Below are 16,290 nucleotides of genomic sequence, written 5' to 3'. Positions count from 1 at the left end.
TAAATTGGGAAACAATCTTTACAACTAACAATTCTGACAAAGGACTCATTTCTTTTTTTTTCGTTTTCTAGGCAATAGGGTTAAAGTGGCTTGCCCAAGGCCACACAGCTAGGTAATTATTAAGTGTCTGAGATCGGATTTGAACCCAGGTACTCCTGACGCCAGGGCCAGTACTTTATCCACTGCGCCACCTAGCCGCCCCTAAAGGACTCATTTCTAAAATATACAGAGAACTGAGTCATATTTTTAAAACAAAAAGCCATTCCCCAATTGACAAATGGTCAAAGGATATGCAAAGGCAATTTACAAATGAGATCAAAGCAATCCATAGCCATATGAAAAATTGCTCTAAATCATTAATTATTAGAGAAATGCAAATTAAAGCTTCTCTGAGGTACCACCTCACACCTCTCAGATTGGCCAATATGACCAGAAAGGATAAGGATCATTGTTGGAAGGGTTGTGGGAAATCTGGGACACTATTACACTGTTAGTGGAACTGTGAACTCATCCAACCTTTCTGAAGAGAAATTTGGAACTACGCCCAAATGGCAACAAAAATGAGCATACCCTTTGGACCCAGCAATACCACTACTGGGTCTATACCCTGAAGAGATGATGAAAAAGGGTAAAAACATTACTTGTACAAAAATATTTATAGCAGCCCTGTTTGTGGTGGCAAAGAATTGGAAATTAAGTAAATGTCCTTCAACTGGGGAATGGCTTAGCAAACTGTGGTATATGTATGTCATGAAACACTATTGTTCTATTAGAAACCAGGAAGGAGAGGATTTCAGGGAAGTCTGGAGGGATTTGCATGAACTGATGCTGAGTGAGATAAGCAGAACCAGAAAAACACTGTATACCCTAACAGCTACATGGGGGTAATGTTCAACCTTGAAGGACTCGCTCATTCCATCAGTACAACAATGGGGAAAAATTTTGGACTGTCTGCAATGGAGAGTGCCATCTGTATCCAGATAAAGATACAAAGTTCAAGGACTATTCCCTTTAATTTAGAAAAAAAACAGATATCTTATTGTCTGATCTTGTTACCTCTTAGACTTCTTGTCTCTTCCTTAAGGAAATGATTTCTCTCTTATCACACTCAATTTGGATCAATGTACAACATGGAAACAAAGTAAAGACTGACAGATTGCTTTCGGGGGGGGGTAGGGGGAGGGAAGTAAGACTGGGGGGGGGGAAATTGTAAAACTCAAATAATATCTTTAATAAAAAAAAAATTGTGGACTTTGAACAAAGACCAAAAACTGTTACCTTCAATTTAAACTGTTTTTTTTTTAATTTTTCAAGGCAATGGGGCTAAGTGGCTTGCCCAAGGCCACACAGCTAGGTAATTATTAAGTGTCTGAGGTCAGATTTGAACCCAGGTACTCCTGACTCCAAGGCCAGTGCTCTATTCACTGCACCACCTAGCTGCCCCTTGTTACCTTCAATTTAAAAAAAAAAGTTATCTTGTTACATAATTTTGCTATCTCTTATACTTTATTTTTTTTCCTTAAGGATATGATCTCTCTCTCATCACATTCAGCTTAGATCAATGTACACCAAGGAAACAACGTAAAGACTAACAGACTGCCTTCTGGGGGGGGGGGCGAAATTAGGGGGAAAAATTGTAAAATTCAAAATAAATAAATAAATTTTTAAAAATGTTGAGGTTATAAGTTATTCCCTAATTGATAAATGATGAGAGGATATGAACAAGCAATTTTCAAATGAAGAGATTAAAGCTATATATAATCATATGAAAAATTTCTCCATATCATTACTAATTAGAGAAATACAAATTAAAACTATGAGGTACCACCTCACATGTAATAGATTGACAAAGATGACAAAAAAGGGAAAACAATCAATGTTGGAGAGGGTGTGGGAGGATTGGGATACAAATACATTGTTGGTGGAATTGTGAATTTATCCAACCATTCTGGAGAGCTATATGGAACTATGCTCAAAGAGTAATAAAACTGATCATACCTTTTGATCCAGTTATACCAATACTAGGCCTACATTAAGAAGAAATCATTAAAAAAAATGAGGAAAATCCCACATATTCCAAAATATTCATAGCAACTCTTTGTAGTGGCAAAGAACCGAGATTAGGGGATGCCCAAGAATTGAGGAATGACTGAAAAAGTTATGGTATATGAATGCTATGGTGTACCATTGTTCTATAAGAAACCATGAATTGTCAGCCTCTTGAGAAGCATGGAATGCAATCCAGAACTGATGCTGAGTGAAGGGAGCAAACCTAGAACATTCTACACATTAACAACAACATTGTGAGTTGACCAACCTTGATGGATACAGCCCCTCTCAACAGTTCAGAGACTAAGGATAACCCTGGGAGATCAGTTACGGGTAATGCTATCCACATCCAGAGGAACAAACAAAATAAAAATATCAACAAAATCTGAATGAACACTACTTCTCTTATTTAAAATTTCTTACGTTTTTCTTTTCTTATCTCATGGTTTTCTCTCTTTTCCCTTAGTCCTAATTCCTCATACAGAAAATGACTAATCTGTAAACATGTTAAACACAAATGTTTATATACAATATTCGCCAGATTATTTGCCGCTGGCGGGGGGAGGGTGGAAGGAAATTGTATAACTTAAAAATATGCATATGTATGTGGATAAATGTTGGAAAATTTTCATTACATGTAATTGTTAAAATAAAATAAAATATCAATTGGAAAAAAATTGAAGCCAGCATTAAAAATGATAAAAATTGGGCTATAAAAATAAAAGTCTTATATGGACAATGCTATCCAACCAAAAAAATTAAAAATAAATGTTTATAAATTGAATTTCAAAAAACAAAAGTTTTTCCTAATTCCTTCTCATTGTTCTACCTTCCTCCAATTTGGAAATTAAGTTGTATGTAATTTTTATTAACCTATCTGTATACATTATTTCTCCCAGCAGAATATAACCTCTCTGAGAAAAGAGACTGTTTTTATTTCTGATTTTGTATCACCAGAATCAGGTATAATGCTTGACACATTGTGGGTCCATAATAAATGTTTGTTAAAATGAATTCAACAGATGAGACAACAAATAAGTAGGACTTAGAGAAAAACTCTGGATTGGGATTCAGGGCCAAATATAAGTTTTAATATCTCATACCCTACCAATAATTAGTAACCTATGGGTTTAGGCAAGTCACTTCACCACACTATCTACAAAATGAAGAGGTTGGATTAGTAGGCACTTCCACTTCTCAATTTACTTATCTAAACATAATGATCTAAGCATAACACAATAAGAAGCTACAGAATTGTAATTTCTCAAATTTATAAAAATGTTCATGCCTCAACTTTATATTTTCTGCCTTTTTAATAAATAGCTAAAAATATTTTATTTCATTCTCTCTTATTTTACCTGTCTCTTAGAGGATCCTGTTTCATTCTTGATGTGGCTATTGATATTCCTTTTGAAGACCCACTCTCTTTTACATGGGTGTCCTGAGTATTTAAGATCTGCTCCAATAATCTTCCACTTCCTAGGGACGAAAAAGTTTCAAATACTATTATTAATTTTTTTTAAAAATTAATAAAAATTTTAAATCTAATTTAAGTTTATACAACTAAAAATATAATTGAACTACAAAATCAACAATATATTTAATAATACTAAACAAAACTAGCAAAAGAATTAATATTTCTTCAGAATACATTTATGAACAAAATTCTATATAAATGTATCAGTAATCTAAGGCAAAAAAAAATTATAAAACAAGGAGTTTGGCTATTAAATTAAAACGATTTGGTTCCCAACTCCAGCATGATCTCAGTATTACAAAATAGTTACTCCAAGTCTCTTCATACCATTTCTTTCTTAAATGACCTTATCTACTATTTCTCTTCCTAAAATACATAATTATCTTAATATTTAGGAATGTCTCATTATAACATAACTTTTAAGTTTAAGTTTATTTAAATTATAAATAAAAAGTCTTTCCAATAATGTAACATTTTTAAATCATAGAATTATTCTTCAGTGTTTATCAATCATATATATTTTCACTACCTTGGAAAAACACACTTCATTTATATCTACCTAAACTAATACTCAAAAAATTAGTTTAAGAAAAACATCATTGTTCATTTAACCACAAAATTCGCCAATATTTTAAAATTATACTATGCAGAAACATTTCCAATTTAATGAAGTATAATAAGGAAGAATATAAAATCCTACACTCAGAGATTGAAACAAAAGTACAAAATGAGCTTAGACAGCATTATGCGACAAAGACCTAACAGGTGTTGCTGAACTGCATCATGGCTTGGATTCTCAAAAATACCTTTGTGAAATGAACAGAAAAATAACATCCAGAATAAAGGAGATAACAGTCTCACCATACTCTGCACATATATAGAATTATGTTAAAATCTAATGTTTCTATTAGAGACAATTTCAAAGTTCTGCAAAATCTTACTTTTCATTGTGGATATTTAGAGTTGTAAAGAACAACATCAATTCTGTAAGTGACCTCTGAGGAATTCTGAGGAATTATTGGACCAATATGGTTCTTAGATGATGCCAATAACTGTAATCCTTACATTTTTTGTTATAGTTATAATGATAGGACTCCAAATTGGAACATTTATGATAAATGGTCCAAATGCCCATAACGAACTCAGGTGGATTTTTTTTCAAGCATTTAGTGCTTGCAGCTTTCTCTCCCAATTTCTAGTACCAATAAAATATTCCCCCTACCCAAGCCTGGTAGTGATAAGTGACCCTGAGAACTTTTCTATTATATCTGGATCCAATTAAGACTGTCCCTTCTAAATTACCTCCTGTCCACCAAACTCATTTTTAGGGTTTATAACTTCACCATTTGAACCTCAACTTTGAAAAAGTTTCACCTGGACAGAATTCCTCTCTTCAAGACTCAAAGCAAAATCCCCTTTTATGCAAAACTTTTCTTGATCCTTCCAACTACTATTTCCTTCCCTCTCTACCTTTTCTACATTTATTTCACACTTATTATGCACATTTTTATCCTGTATGTATATGTATATATATATATATATATGATACATACATATCATATATGTATGCTGTCTCTACAATAGAATGTAAGTTGTTTGAGAATAGGAACCACGAGACATTGATTCAGAGCTAGAAAGGACCTTAGAGTCATCTAATGCATCTCCTGCAATTTTTATAAATGCCCCATAGGTAATAAACAGTCAGAATATGAACTCATCTTCTGACAACAAAGTCAATGTTGACTCTACTATGCCTGTCATGAATGACAGCAATATGAAAGTCAAATCAAAAAATTACAACAATAATTTTATGTGTTCATTCATATCCATACAGTAAGTTTTACCATGAAAACATATTTATAAAGTTCTTTGTGTATAAGATCTATTTGTGCTTATATCTCTATAGCCAATTACTTTTGTATAAAGGTCTAATCTAAACCAATCCCAAATCTGTAATGCACAGTATTAACCTAGTAACAAAGACATGTTCATTGAACAAGTAGGCAATTCCAAAACTGGAGTCACAGAGCAAAATGTCTCCCATTGATATAAAATCAATAATAACCAAAAAAAAAAAAAAAAGCTATACCAACAGACTGCAAATTTATAAAGATGAATGCAGAAATATAAATAGAAACTACTATAGAGAATTTTTAGCAGATGGTTTACAACTAATTTTCATTGGCACAGAAATAAAAGAAAAAACAAAGGCAGATTATTACAAGTCTATTACCTCTGCAAGATAATATCTGCAAATTTTCCTTTTCTTCTCCAGGTCTTGAACTCTTAGAGATTTTAGCATCTTTAGAAACAGGTACAGGAGCAAATCTTCGGGGTGCTGGGGTCTCAAGAGGAGATTTTTGGTTATCAAATCCCAAATCTTCAACTTGTCTTAAATATGCTTAAATACAAAAAAAGCATCCTTAGCAGTAAAATATTTTTGCATTTTTAAATTGTTTCTGTTTACATATTTTTGCAACAAAACCAAAATGTAAGTTTGTAGCCATTAAACAAAAAACAAAGCTGGCAGAACCAAAGAGACGGTGTACGATAATGAAAAGAACACTGCATTTAGAGTCAGAAGACAAGATTCAAATTCCACCACTGTTGCTTATTACTTGGTTTTGACTTTGACAAGTCCCTTAAAATCTCCAGGCAATCATTTCCTCATCTGGATATCAACAAGTTTGTTGGTGGTATTAATAATAATAGTAATAATAATAATAATAATAATAGCAGCTAGCATTTATATAATACTTTAAGGTTTACAATCCACTTTACAGATATTTGATCCTTACAACAACCCAATGAGGTAAGTTCTATTACCTTTATTTTATAGATAAGGAAACTGAGGCTAAGTGATTTGTCCAAGGTCACATATCTAGTTAGTGTCTAAGGCAAGATTAGAACTCAGGTCTTCCTGAATACTGATAAGCTAAAGAGAAAATTCAGGTGTAGATAATGTGGTGAAGTGGCTTCAATGGTCTTTTTGTATCTGAAGTACAATCATGTGAAAAAAATTAAATTTGTTCCACTTGGTCTGAGAGGCTATAATTAAAAACAATAAAAGCACTGATAGAAGACAAAACCTCCTGAGCATTAGAATCATCTAAAGTGAAGCAGACTTTGAAGAAGCCTTAAGAAAAAGGAAAAAAAAAAAACTTTAAGCAAAAGCTGAATAACAACTGGTCAGTACATTCTCAAGGAGATTCCTTTTTAAGTTTGACAAGGACTAAATGGCTTTGGAGGTACTTTCCAATTCTGAGATTATGTATTCCTGTTCACAAACTTCTTGTTTTCCTCTCCTATTTTTTTTAATTTATTTATTCTGAACTTAAGAAAAAAAATTATTTAAAATATACTTTTTTGTTTAATTAAAGATTTTATTTATTTTGAGTTTTACAATTTTTCCCTATCTTACTTCCCTCCCCCCAACCCCCCACAGAAAGCAATTTGTCAGTCTTTACATTGTTTCCATGTTGTACATTGATCCAAACTGAGTGTGGTGTTCCTCTCCTATTTTCATCAAGAATCCCTAATATGTATGTAGATAACTCTCAAAGATTTTATTTTAGAGAGAAAAAAGGAGCCATATACACATCAGTAGTTATTGCATTCTCAATTACCTTTTTTTATGACTTTTTAAAGTCCTTCAGCATCTAAATGTCCTGAAAATTGACATTTTGCTTTATTCTTATAATTTAACTTTTTTTAATTTACAAAAAAATCCATTTTCTGTCTCCAACTTCTTTTTCCCCCAATAAAAAAGGAACAAAATCTTCATATCAAATATGCATAACTCAAACAAAGCACAATCCTAAACTGGCTATGTCTAAAAAATTTACACCTCATCTGTACCCTAAAATTCATTGCCTCTCTGTCAGGAGATGGGTAGCATCAGGAGAACTGTAGAAACATGGTTGGTTATTTTATGCTGATAGAGTTCTTAAATCTTTCAAAATTATCTTCTCAACATTATTATATAAAATGTTCTCCTGATTCCTCTCTAGACTGGATTGTCTTCCTTGTAAACCTAATGATTCAGTTATTCTTTCTGTCTTCACTTGCATTGCTGCCTTCTTCATATCTTCATTTAGCATGATAGTAATTGTTATGCTGAGTCCAAAAGGAAAGTTCAACTGTCATATATGATAATATATAGGCATAAAACTTTTGAGTAAGCAATCCGCAAACCTCTGACCAATTTAATCGCTAAAATTCAACTTTTATTTTTCTCTTGCACTTATTTCCTACTATCTGTAATGAAACTAACTCCTTTGTTTGCCTATACAAGAACCTATGAGTTTCCTTTCATTTTACCTATTCCTGTAATCCTCTAATTTTATTTATCCTAAAATGGTAATATCAAGATAGCTGTCATAGTTTGTCAAATCACTGACCAAAGGTCAAATTAATGATTATAGAAAGTCTAAAAACTGATGTTCCTGGCATTCCTTTCTACTATTCTACCAATATTACTGCAGAATAGAAGGGGAACAACACAAATGAGGACTGTTTTAAAATTTTTTCTGTTATATGAGCTGTCAAAGTAAACCTACTGGCAATGAACCTTCTCTGGATTGATCTTTAAACAACTAAGTTGGTCTGAGACAGAGATGGGCTTATCCGAAGTTCTTCTGGTATCATAAAGTCAGGGGTTTTATGAAGTTCAAATTAAACAATGGATGCCTACAAAAACTTTGAAAACCTTAAAACACCATTTAAATGTTAGCTATAGTGACTGTTGTCACCCTACAGAGATGTCAAACTCCTCAACAGGCTACAAAATTCCCCAGGGGCTCAAGACAGATTAAAAGCTAATCAGAAATGTTTCAACAAAATAAATAAAAATATAGCAAATATAGATTATAGTAATTTAGGGTTTTTTAAGTCAATAAATCCTGTTGGTCAAGGATTCATTTCTAATTTGATTTTTCTCTAGAGTTACCAAGCCTCCAGTCTCATGATAGCTTCATTCCCTGAGCTTTCTACTACTCAACCAATTTTTATATAGCACTACAATAATGACTAGTAAATATTTAATAGTCTGGTCTTTGCAGGGTGTGGGGGAAGAAGGAAGGATATGGGAGAAGAGGAAAGAAAGTGGAAAGTATATACATACACTTTTAAATTTAATCTATATTGCTGTCAATTTCTTTTTTTTTTTTTTTAGATTTTTTAAGGCAATGGGGTTAAGTGGCTGGCCCAAGGCCACCCGGCTTATTAAGTGTCTGAGGTCACATTTGAACCCAGGTACTCCTGACTCCAGGGCCGGTGCTCTATCCACTGCACCACCTAGCCACCTCTGCTGTAAATTCCTTAAGTCTAGACAGTCAACAATAACCACAAAAATAAATAAAATAAACCAAGTCCTGATTTGTAGCACTAGCCAATTTCTGTTATAACTGGCTCTATCAGAGTCAATGGTAGAGAAAGGAATGTACTGAGAGAAAGGGAAAAGAGAGGTAGAATGTGTTAAAGATATTACACATAAAAGAGTCAAGAAAAAGTTTGGGTAATGAAGTGGAAGGGGGGAAGGGGGGAATGAGTGAGTCTTCATTCTCATTGGAAATGGCTCGGAGAGGAAACAACATACACATTTAATAGGGTATAGAAATCAATCTTACTCAAGAGGAAGGGGATGGGAGAAAGGGCACAAGGGGAGAGAAGATGATATAGGTGATAGAGGAGAAGGAAGATCATGGGAGAGGGTAGTCAGATACAAGACGCTTTTCTTGTTTTTTGCAAGGTAGTAGGGTTGGGTGGCCTGCCTGGGACCACTTGGGTGGGTGGTTGTTGGGTGCCTGGGGCAGGACTTAGGCTTTGGTCCTCCTGGCCCCAAGGGCCAGTGCTCTGTCCTCTGCACCACTTGGCTGCCCCATAACACACTTTTAATGAGGGACAAAGTAAAACGAGAGAGAAAATAAAATAAATGGTAGCAGGGAGGAATGGATGAAGGAAAATATATTTAGCAATACCAACTGTGGGGCAAAAAAAATACAGAAACAACTTCTCCGATGGACTTATGATAAAGAAAGCAATCTGTCTCAGAGACAGAGTTGATAGAATCCAAACATAGACTGAAGTACAATTTTTTTCTTTTTCTATCACTTTATTTTTCATGAGTTTTTTCTATATTTGTGAGGGGAGGGGGGATTATGTTTTCTTTACAACACAACTATTTTAGTAATATGTAAACAAATAAATAGGGGGCTAGGTGGTGCAGTGAATAAAGCACCGGCCCTGGAGTCAGGAGTACCTGGGTTCAAATCTGGTCTCAGACAGTTAATAATTACCTAGCTGTGTGGCCTTGGGCGAGCCACTTAACCCCATTTGCCCTACAAAAACCTAAATAAATAAATGAATAAATAAATAAATAAACAAATAAATAAATAAATTTTTTAAAAGGCAAAAAAAATGGCTACATCTAGCACATTCCTATGCAGAGTCTTTCAAAATTTAAGTTCCACAGGGCTAGACATTGAAAATCCAATTCTCACAATGAGACATCAAAGAGGAACTTTATGGAGTCAGAAATAATATTATCAACAAGGATGAACAGATTGTTACACTAATATCTACAAAAGGTAAAAAAATCTAGGAGACAATATCTAGCCCACTGCACAGATCCCTTATGTAAGATTTCTGAGGGGAGCATGCACATAAGTCACAAAAGGATAAAAAGGTATATAATAAAATCAGCTTACAGATTCACTTATTTACTGAAGTTATCAGGTTTTGGGGGAGGGGTTGTTTTTTAGGATTTTGCAAGGCAGAAATGGGGTTAAGTGGCTCGCCCAAGGCCACACAGCTAGGTAATTATTAAGTGTCTGAGTCCAGATTTGAACCCAGGTACTCCTGACTCCAGGGCCAGTGCTTTTTATCCACTGCGCCACCTAGCCGCCCCAGTTATCAGTTTTAATTACACAAACTTTACATATTCTATTTTGATCAAAGGGGTATTAATAGCTTCTGGAGAGTAAATTGTTTTATCTTTTATACCTCTTTCTCCAACACATAACACAGTGCTTGACAATACTTGCTATTGCACACAAAAGATAAGACAACAATTTTATGAAACAGCAAAAAAAGATTTAGAATAATTAACACAATATTGTACTTGTTATTTGTGGATATGGAAAGTAGGGCAAGAAAACAGGAGAAAAAAAGCAAGAATATTAATTTAATGAAAATGATATCCATCAAGAGTGAGAACTGAATCTATCACATGTGACTCAATTAATTTAATCACTATTTACCTTGACTAGGAAGCTCTGTTTTTCTGTGATGTGAAGAATGGTTACTGGCAGCAGGATGTTGAAGTTCTGATTTTACAAATGATTTTTCTATTGGATTGGAAGGCAGCACATTGATAGGCTGGACTCTACCAGTGTTGAATGCAGAAGTAATTAAATGACTCTAGAAGACAAAATAGTTTGGGGACTTTCTTTTTAAAAATGCATCTTTTGCAGTGGAGAGCAATTCTGTTTTGAGATTATAGACACTTTCCAACTTATAATCAGGCAAACCCCCCTAGAAAGTACATTCCTAAAAAGTAATTAAGCAATAAGTGATATTAAACATTTCAATAACATTTTAATATGTTAGATAAAATATGAGATGGATACCAGCAATAGCTAACTTTAACCAAGAATGAGGACTGGTAACTGTGCCCCCAGGCATTCTCATCTATAATGTGGCCCTGATGTTCCTGGTAAGGCTCTGCTCCTCAAGACCAGAAGACTCACTCTGAGCTAAAAATATCTGGTCTCATTCACTACATAAGCCTAGTCACTGAGATCCAAGTCTTAGTCTTTACTAAAGGAAAAGGAAATGTCTGGATTTTTCTGTTCTCTGGTGCACTTCCTATCCAGGCCCCACCTTAAGAGACTCCTCTATTGCTCATTATCTTTCCTATCTTTTATTGTTACTAAGCTGTTCTTCCAGTATTTTCAGTACCCAGGTCAAGCTCTGAGTTATCTAGTAGTGGTCTGTGATGGAATGTCCCCCTAGAAAAAACAAGGCCCTTTTCTACCAAGAGATGTAATTTCTGGAGGAACAATTAATCCACACAGGTTGGGCTTCCCCACCACCACCACAAAAGGCAATACGTTTTATTTGCTTCAAGCCACTGACAAAGCTACTTGATTACTCAAGGACAAAAGTATAGTACAGGAGTCAGTTCTTTCTTCATGCATGACATAAAATACCAAGACAAAAGTTGAGGCAAAGAAGCTTTGCCCAAGAAAATTAAAATCAAATCCTTGTTGGTCATCCATTCCATAATATTATCAATATACTTTCTTGTTAGATGTGAAATGCTTTAAGTGTCCCATTTCATTTTGATTTGAATCATTTGATTCAAATGCACTCCCCCACTCAACTCAATATCCTTATCTTCCAGATCAAGCCAAATACCCATCTGACACAGAACTATCTGTATGCCTTAACAGTACACAGATAACTGCTATAAACCATAACTTTAATGTAGACTTTGCTAATATTGTGATAAGATTTTCGAGTTAGAAAATAATTTCTATTCACTATCAAAACCCAGTGCCAGAATCTGGGCACAATCTTGTTAGAATGGGAGATTTGGCTAAGATTCTGAAGGTCAGATAGGCAAATATAGGCTAAGCCCTGTTTGATGGTCTGTATCCAGAATCTAGAGTATGTAGACCCACATACAATCAATCAACAAGCATTTATTACCTATCTATGATGTGTCAAATACCCTGCTAAGCAATGAACATATGAAGACAAATGTAAAGTTCCTGCCCTTGAGAAGATTCTACTCTATCAAAGGAGTCATTATGTGCATACATAAATATATGCAAAATAAATAAAAGTTAATTTTGAGAGAGGAGAAACTATCAGCACAAGGCATCAGAAAAACCTTCATATAAAAATTAGGGAAACACACTCATAGAACACCTGACAACAATTCTGAAGGGCTTTAGTAGTCAGGTACCACCAAACACAGAGAAATGATAGAAAAGTAAGCTGAAATTTCTGTAACTAAACCAGTATGCTACTTCTTGGTTTTCTCCATTGGATCTCTTCCTACCATGTATTTACTTCTATCTATTCATTTTATGCTTATTCTATATACTTATCAATGTTCTTATATATATATATAAGTTCCTGGAGAATAAGAATTGTTTCATTCTTCCTAGCACATAGTAGGTCCTTAATAAATGCTTGCTGATTGGCTGATTTCTAATTTCCTTCTCAATATTCATTTGCTCTGTCCCTACTCATGATCCCCCTTTGCTTTCTTCTTGTTGTGGTTATTACCCAAGTTTTGACTTCTTATTGTCTAGAAATTCTCCCTTAAAGATTCCATGAGTTAGGGGGAAGCTAGGAGGCACAGTTCATAGAGCACTGGTCCTGGAGTCAGAAGGACCTGAGTTCAAATCTAACCTCAGACACTTAAATAATTACCTAGCTGTGTGACCATGGGCAAGTCACTTAACTCCATTACCTTGAGGAAAAAAAAAAAAGATTCCATGAGTTCTCAGAAGCTTAACTATCATCTATATCTAATCAGATGCTACCTAAGCTACGTCTAGTGTTTCCCCTGAACTTCAGAATCAAATCATCACTTGCCTCCTGGATATTCCACAACCCTTTCAAATGTAACGAGTTTAAAACCTGAACATCTCCTCTGCTAAATAACGTGTCCTATTTCTGTTGCTGTGCCATAGTTTGTTATATTGGACTCATTTCTGACACTTCCTAGTCTATATAACTCTCTCTTCCCCTGTTATTTGTGTTGATTCTAATCACAACTTACATTCATTCCCTTTATTTCATTCCCATGAATATATCTGAGTATCTCATTCAGACACTCACCACCTCTCACTTAGATTATAATACTAGTTTAATTGGTCTCCCTGCTTGGCGTTTCTTGGCTTCTCATTCACCCTCCACACATCTGCCAAAACAGTTTTCTTGAGGCACAACTTTGACCATTTGATTCCTCTGCTCAAAAAATCTTCATTGTTCCCTACTGCCTACAGAATGAAAAAAAAATTCTCTAAGTTGGCATTTCCTACCTTACAAAATCTGGTTCTCACCTGGCCTTATTTGATACTACTTCTCCTCAAGAGCTCAGCATTCTAGCCAAATTCATTAACAGTTTTTCTGGAACTTGACACTCCATTTCCCACCTTTGATATTGCCCCAGGGCAATGTGCAAGTCTGACATGTACTTCCTACTCAACTTCATTTCTCAATATCCATGTCTTCCAGAAAAGCTCAGCTTAGCTGCCACCTCCTATGTGAGGCTTACCTGGAGCTGTCAGGTATTAATGTTTTTTCTCTTCTCAATTTTCTTTTTACTGTATTTATGTGTGTTCATTTTGTATCCTCCCCTCCACCACCCCACCACCCCCCAAAAAAAGTAACCTCCTTAAGATCAGAGACTGTTTTGTTTTTGTCTATATCCTCAGCACAGTACAATGGCTATGCTTAGTAAGTGCTGAACAAATATTTCTGGAATTGAATTTAATCCTGTTAGAATTTTTAAAATAGTAAATAGTTTAAAAAATGTTTAAATAGTTAATACCTAATATCATCATAGCCCCTATAAGAAAGGTAAAATAACCTGCAATTTTTTGAAAAAAAAAAGTCAGTCTAACAAGAAATCAGTTCACATCAATAAAAAAGGCAAACAGAAATTGTTAAAATTTTTGCCAGTTCGGGGCAGCTAGATGGCATAGTGGATAAAGCACTGGCCCTGGATTCAGGAGTACCTGGGTTCAAATCCAGTCTCAGACACTTAATAATTACCTAGCTGTGTGGCCTTGGACAAGCCACTTAACCCCATTTGCCTTACAAAAAAAAAAAAACTAAAAAAAAATTTTGCCAGTGCTGGCCACCACTGCTCTTGTAAACTCAAAAGAGATCATCTCATTTTTTTATATATTAATATTTTGTTCATTAGTAGATCTTAATTAAGTATTTAAACTGATTATATGTCATACCTCATTAAAGATTTTAAGAATGGCTATCAGTTTAAGATAATAGAAAATACAGCTATATAGTCTAGTTCAAATGAAAATACCTGAATATCTAATTGTTGTTGCTGTATTTTTTCCAGATGCCTAAGGTGTTGTTCTATAAACACATCAAACTGTTTCTCACGGTCTTGACAACAAGATCTCTCAGGTTGAATTTTCAAATTTTTCTGCTGTTCTGCAACAAGCTGTAATTGTTTATCTCTCTCCTGCAGTTTCATGAGCAATTCTGATACAGAATTAACTTTTGCTTCCAAATCACTCTGTATCTAAAAAAAAAAAAAAACAGCAAAACCTGAATTTCTTGCGTTAAGATAAATTACCAGATTACCATGTATCAACAACAAATCAAGTCCAAATATCTGCATGATTTCAATATATTTAGTCATGTATATATTTAGTCAGATATTTAGTCTACAGAGACCTGAAGTTCTTTGAGGGCAAGAGTTGTGCACAGAATAGAGTAGTATTTATCAACCCACAAGCATTTATTTATTAAGCAGCCACTATGTGACAGGCACTATGCTAGGCTCCTCAAAATGAGCTTACATTCTAATGCTAGAGACAAGATTGTATATAAAAATATATACAGAATAAAGCAAATGGTTAATGAATACAAATATATACAAAGGAGTTAAATACAAGGTAGTTTAGGAGAGAAGACACTAGCAACTGACATATGGAGTGAGGAGAGGGAGAGAATCCAGAAAGTCTCTCAGAACATGGTAGCCAAGTTGTGAACTTCAAGGAAGAGAAGCAGGAGATCAGAAGACAGAGAAGGAGAGCCACTGCAAAGCTCATCCTTTTCATCCCCTCAGTTCAGGTCCTCAACACCACTTGCCTAAATCATCAGCAGGCTCCTCTCTGGTCACTCCAGTCTAAGGTTGGCCATTCTACTTTATACATGCTCCATAGAACTGCCAAAGGGACACCCATAAAACTCCTAGGGATCCCTACTATCTTTAGATGCAAAGAAAACAGTTTGACATTGAAAGCTTTCCTAACTTGACCCCCTTCCTGATTCTCCATTGTCCTTACAAATTGCTCCCTTCTCTTCACACAAGGGGTGTCCTTCTCCCATCCCAGTGTCTTGACACTGGCGACCCTACAATCTCTACAAGGGTTCTCACTGTGGGTCAGGTTCTGTGCTGAGGCTTTAAAGATATTTCAGTTGAATATATTCCTGGTCTGCATTGCTAGTAACACAGTAGACAGAGCACTCTGCCAGGAGTCAAGAAGCCCTAAGTTTAAATCAAGCTTCAGACATTTGCTGGCTGTATGACTGAGCAAGTAATTTACCTGCTCCCTGTCTCAGGGTCCTTAAATATAAAATGGGGATAACTGTAACTGCCACCCAAGGTCATTATGGATATTGAATGAAATAATAGTGCTGGCCCATAGTAGATGCTGAATGATTGCTTATTCCCTTCACCTTTGTTCCTAGCCTCTATCTCATAAGATTCTTAGTCTGCTTTAAAGTTTAGCTCAAATAGAAGTTCTAGAGTCAAGGTACAGTGCTAATTAGGCACAGGAGATACAAAGAAAAAAAGACAAGAACACAGTCCCAGCCCTCCAGGGTTCACATCTTAATGAGGGAGACAACATTCAAACAACCACGTACCAACAAGGTCCACAATGTAAATGGAGCTCACCCGCAGAAGCAAGGCACTAGGCTTTTTTGTCATTTGTGGTGGAAGATGTCTACTGAGCATCAGAAAAGGAAGAAGATGGGACTTGAACCAT

The 16,290-nt window shown here is 35.0% G+C and overlaps 1 protein-coding gene across 3 annotated transcripts in view; it reads right to left on the bottom strand.

Moving 5' to 3' along the window:
- The window catches only part of KIAA0586 (KIAA0586 ortholog), a 141,973-nt gene that overhangs the window by 98,727 nt on the left and 26,956 nt on the right, over positions 1 to 16,290 (bottom strand). For all 3 annotated transcript variants that reach the window (XM_074235906.1, XM_074235908.1, XM_074235907.1), the window contains exons 7-10: positions 14,595 to 14,816; positions 10,786 to 10,945; positions 5,760 to 5,927; positions 3,408 to 3,528 (exon numbers count right to left, since the gene is read on the bottom strand). In XM_074235906.1, coding sequence (XP_074092007.1) covers positions 3,408 to 3,528; positions 5,760 to 5,927; positions 10,786 to 10,945; positions 14,595 to 14,816 — 671 coding nt within the window. The remainder of the gene's footprint in view (positions 1 to 3,407; positions 3,529 to 5,759; positions 5,928 to 10,785; positions 10,946 to 14,594; positions 14,817 to 16,290) is intronic.

Source organism: Macrotis lagotis, chromosome 4, assembly GCF_037893015.1.
Source record: "Macrotis lagotis isolate mMagLag1 chromosome 4, bilby.v1.9.chrom.fasta, whole genome shotgun sequence".
NCBI classification, from domain to species: Eukaryota; Metazoa; Chordata; class Mammalia; order Peramelemorphia; family Peramelidae; genus Macrotis; species Macrotis lagotis.
The sequence above is the reverse complement of the archived record's forward strand: the minus strand, read 5'-3'. Positions and strand labels throughout refer to the sequence as shown.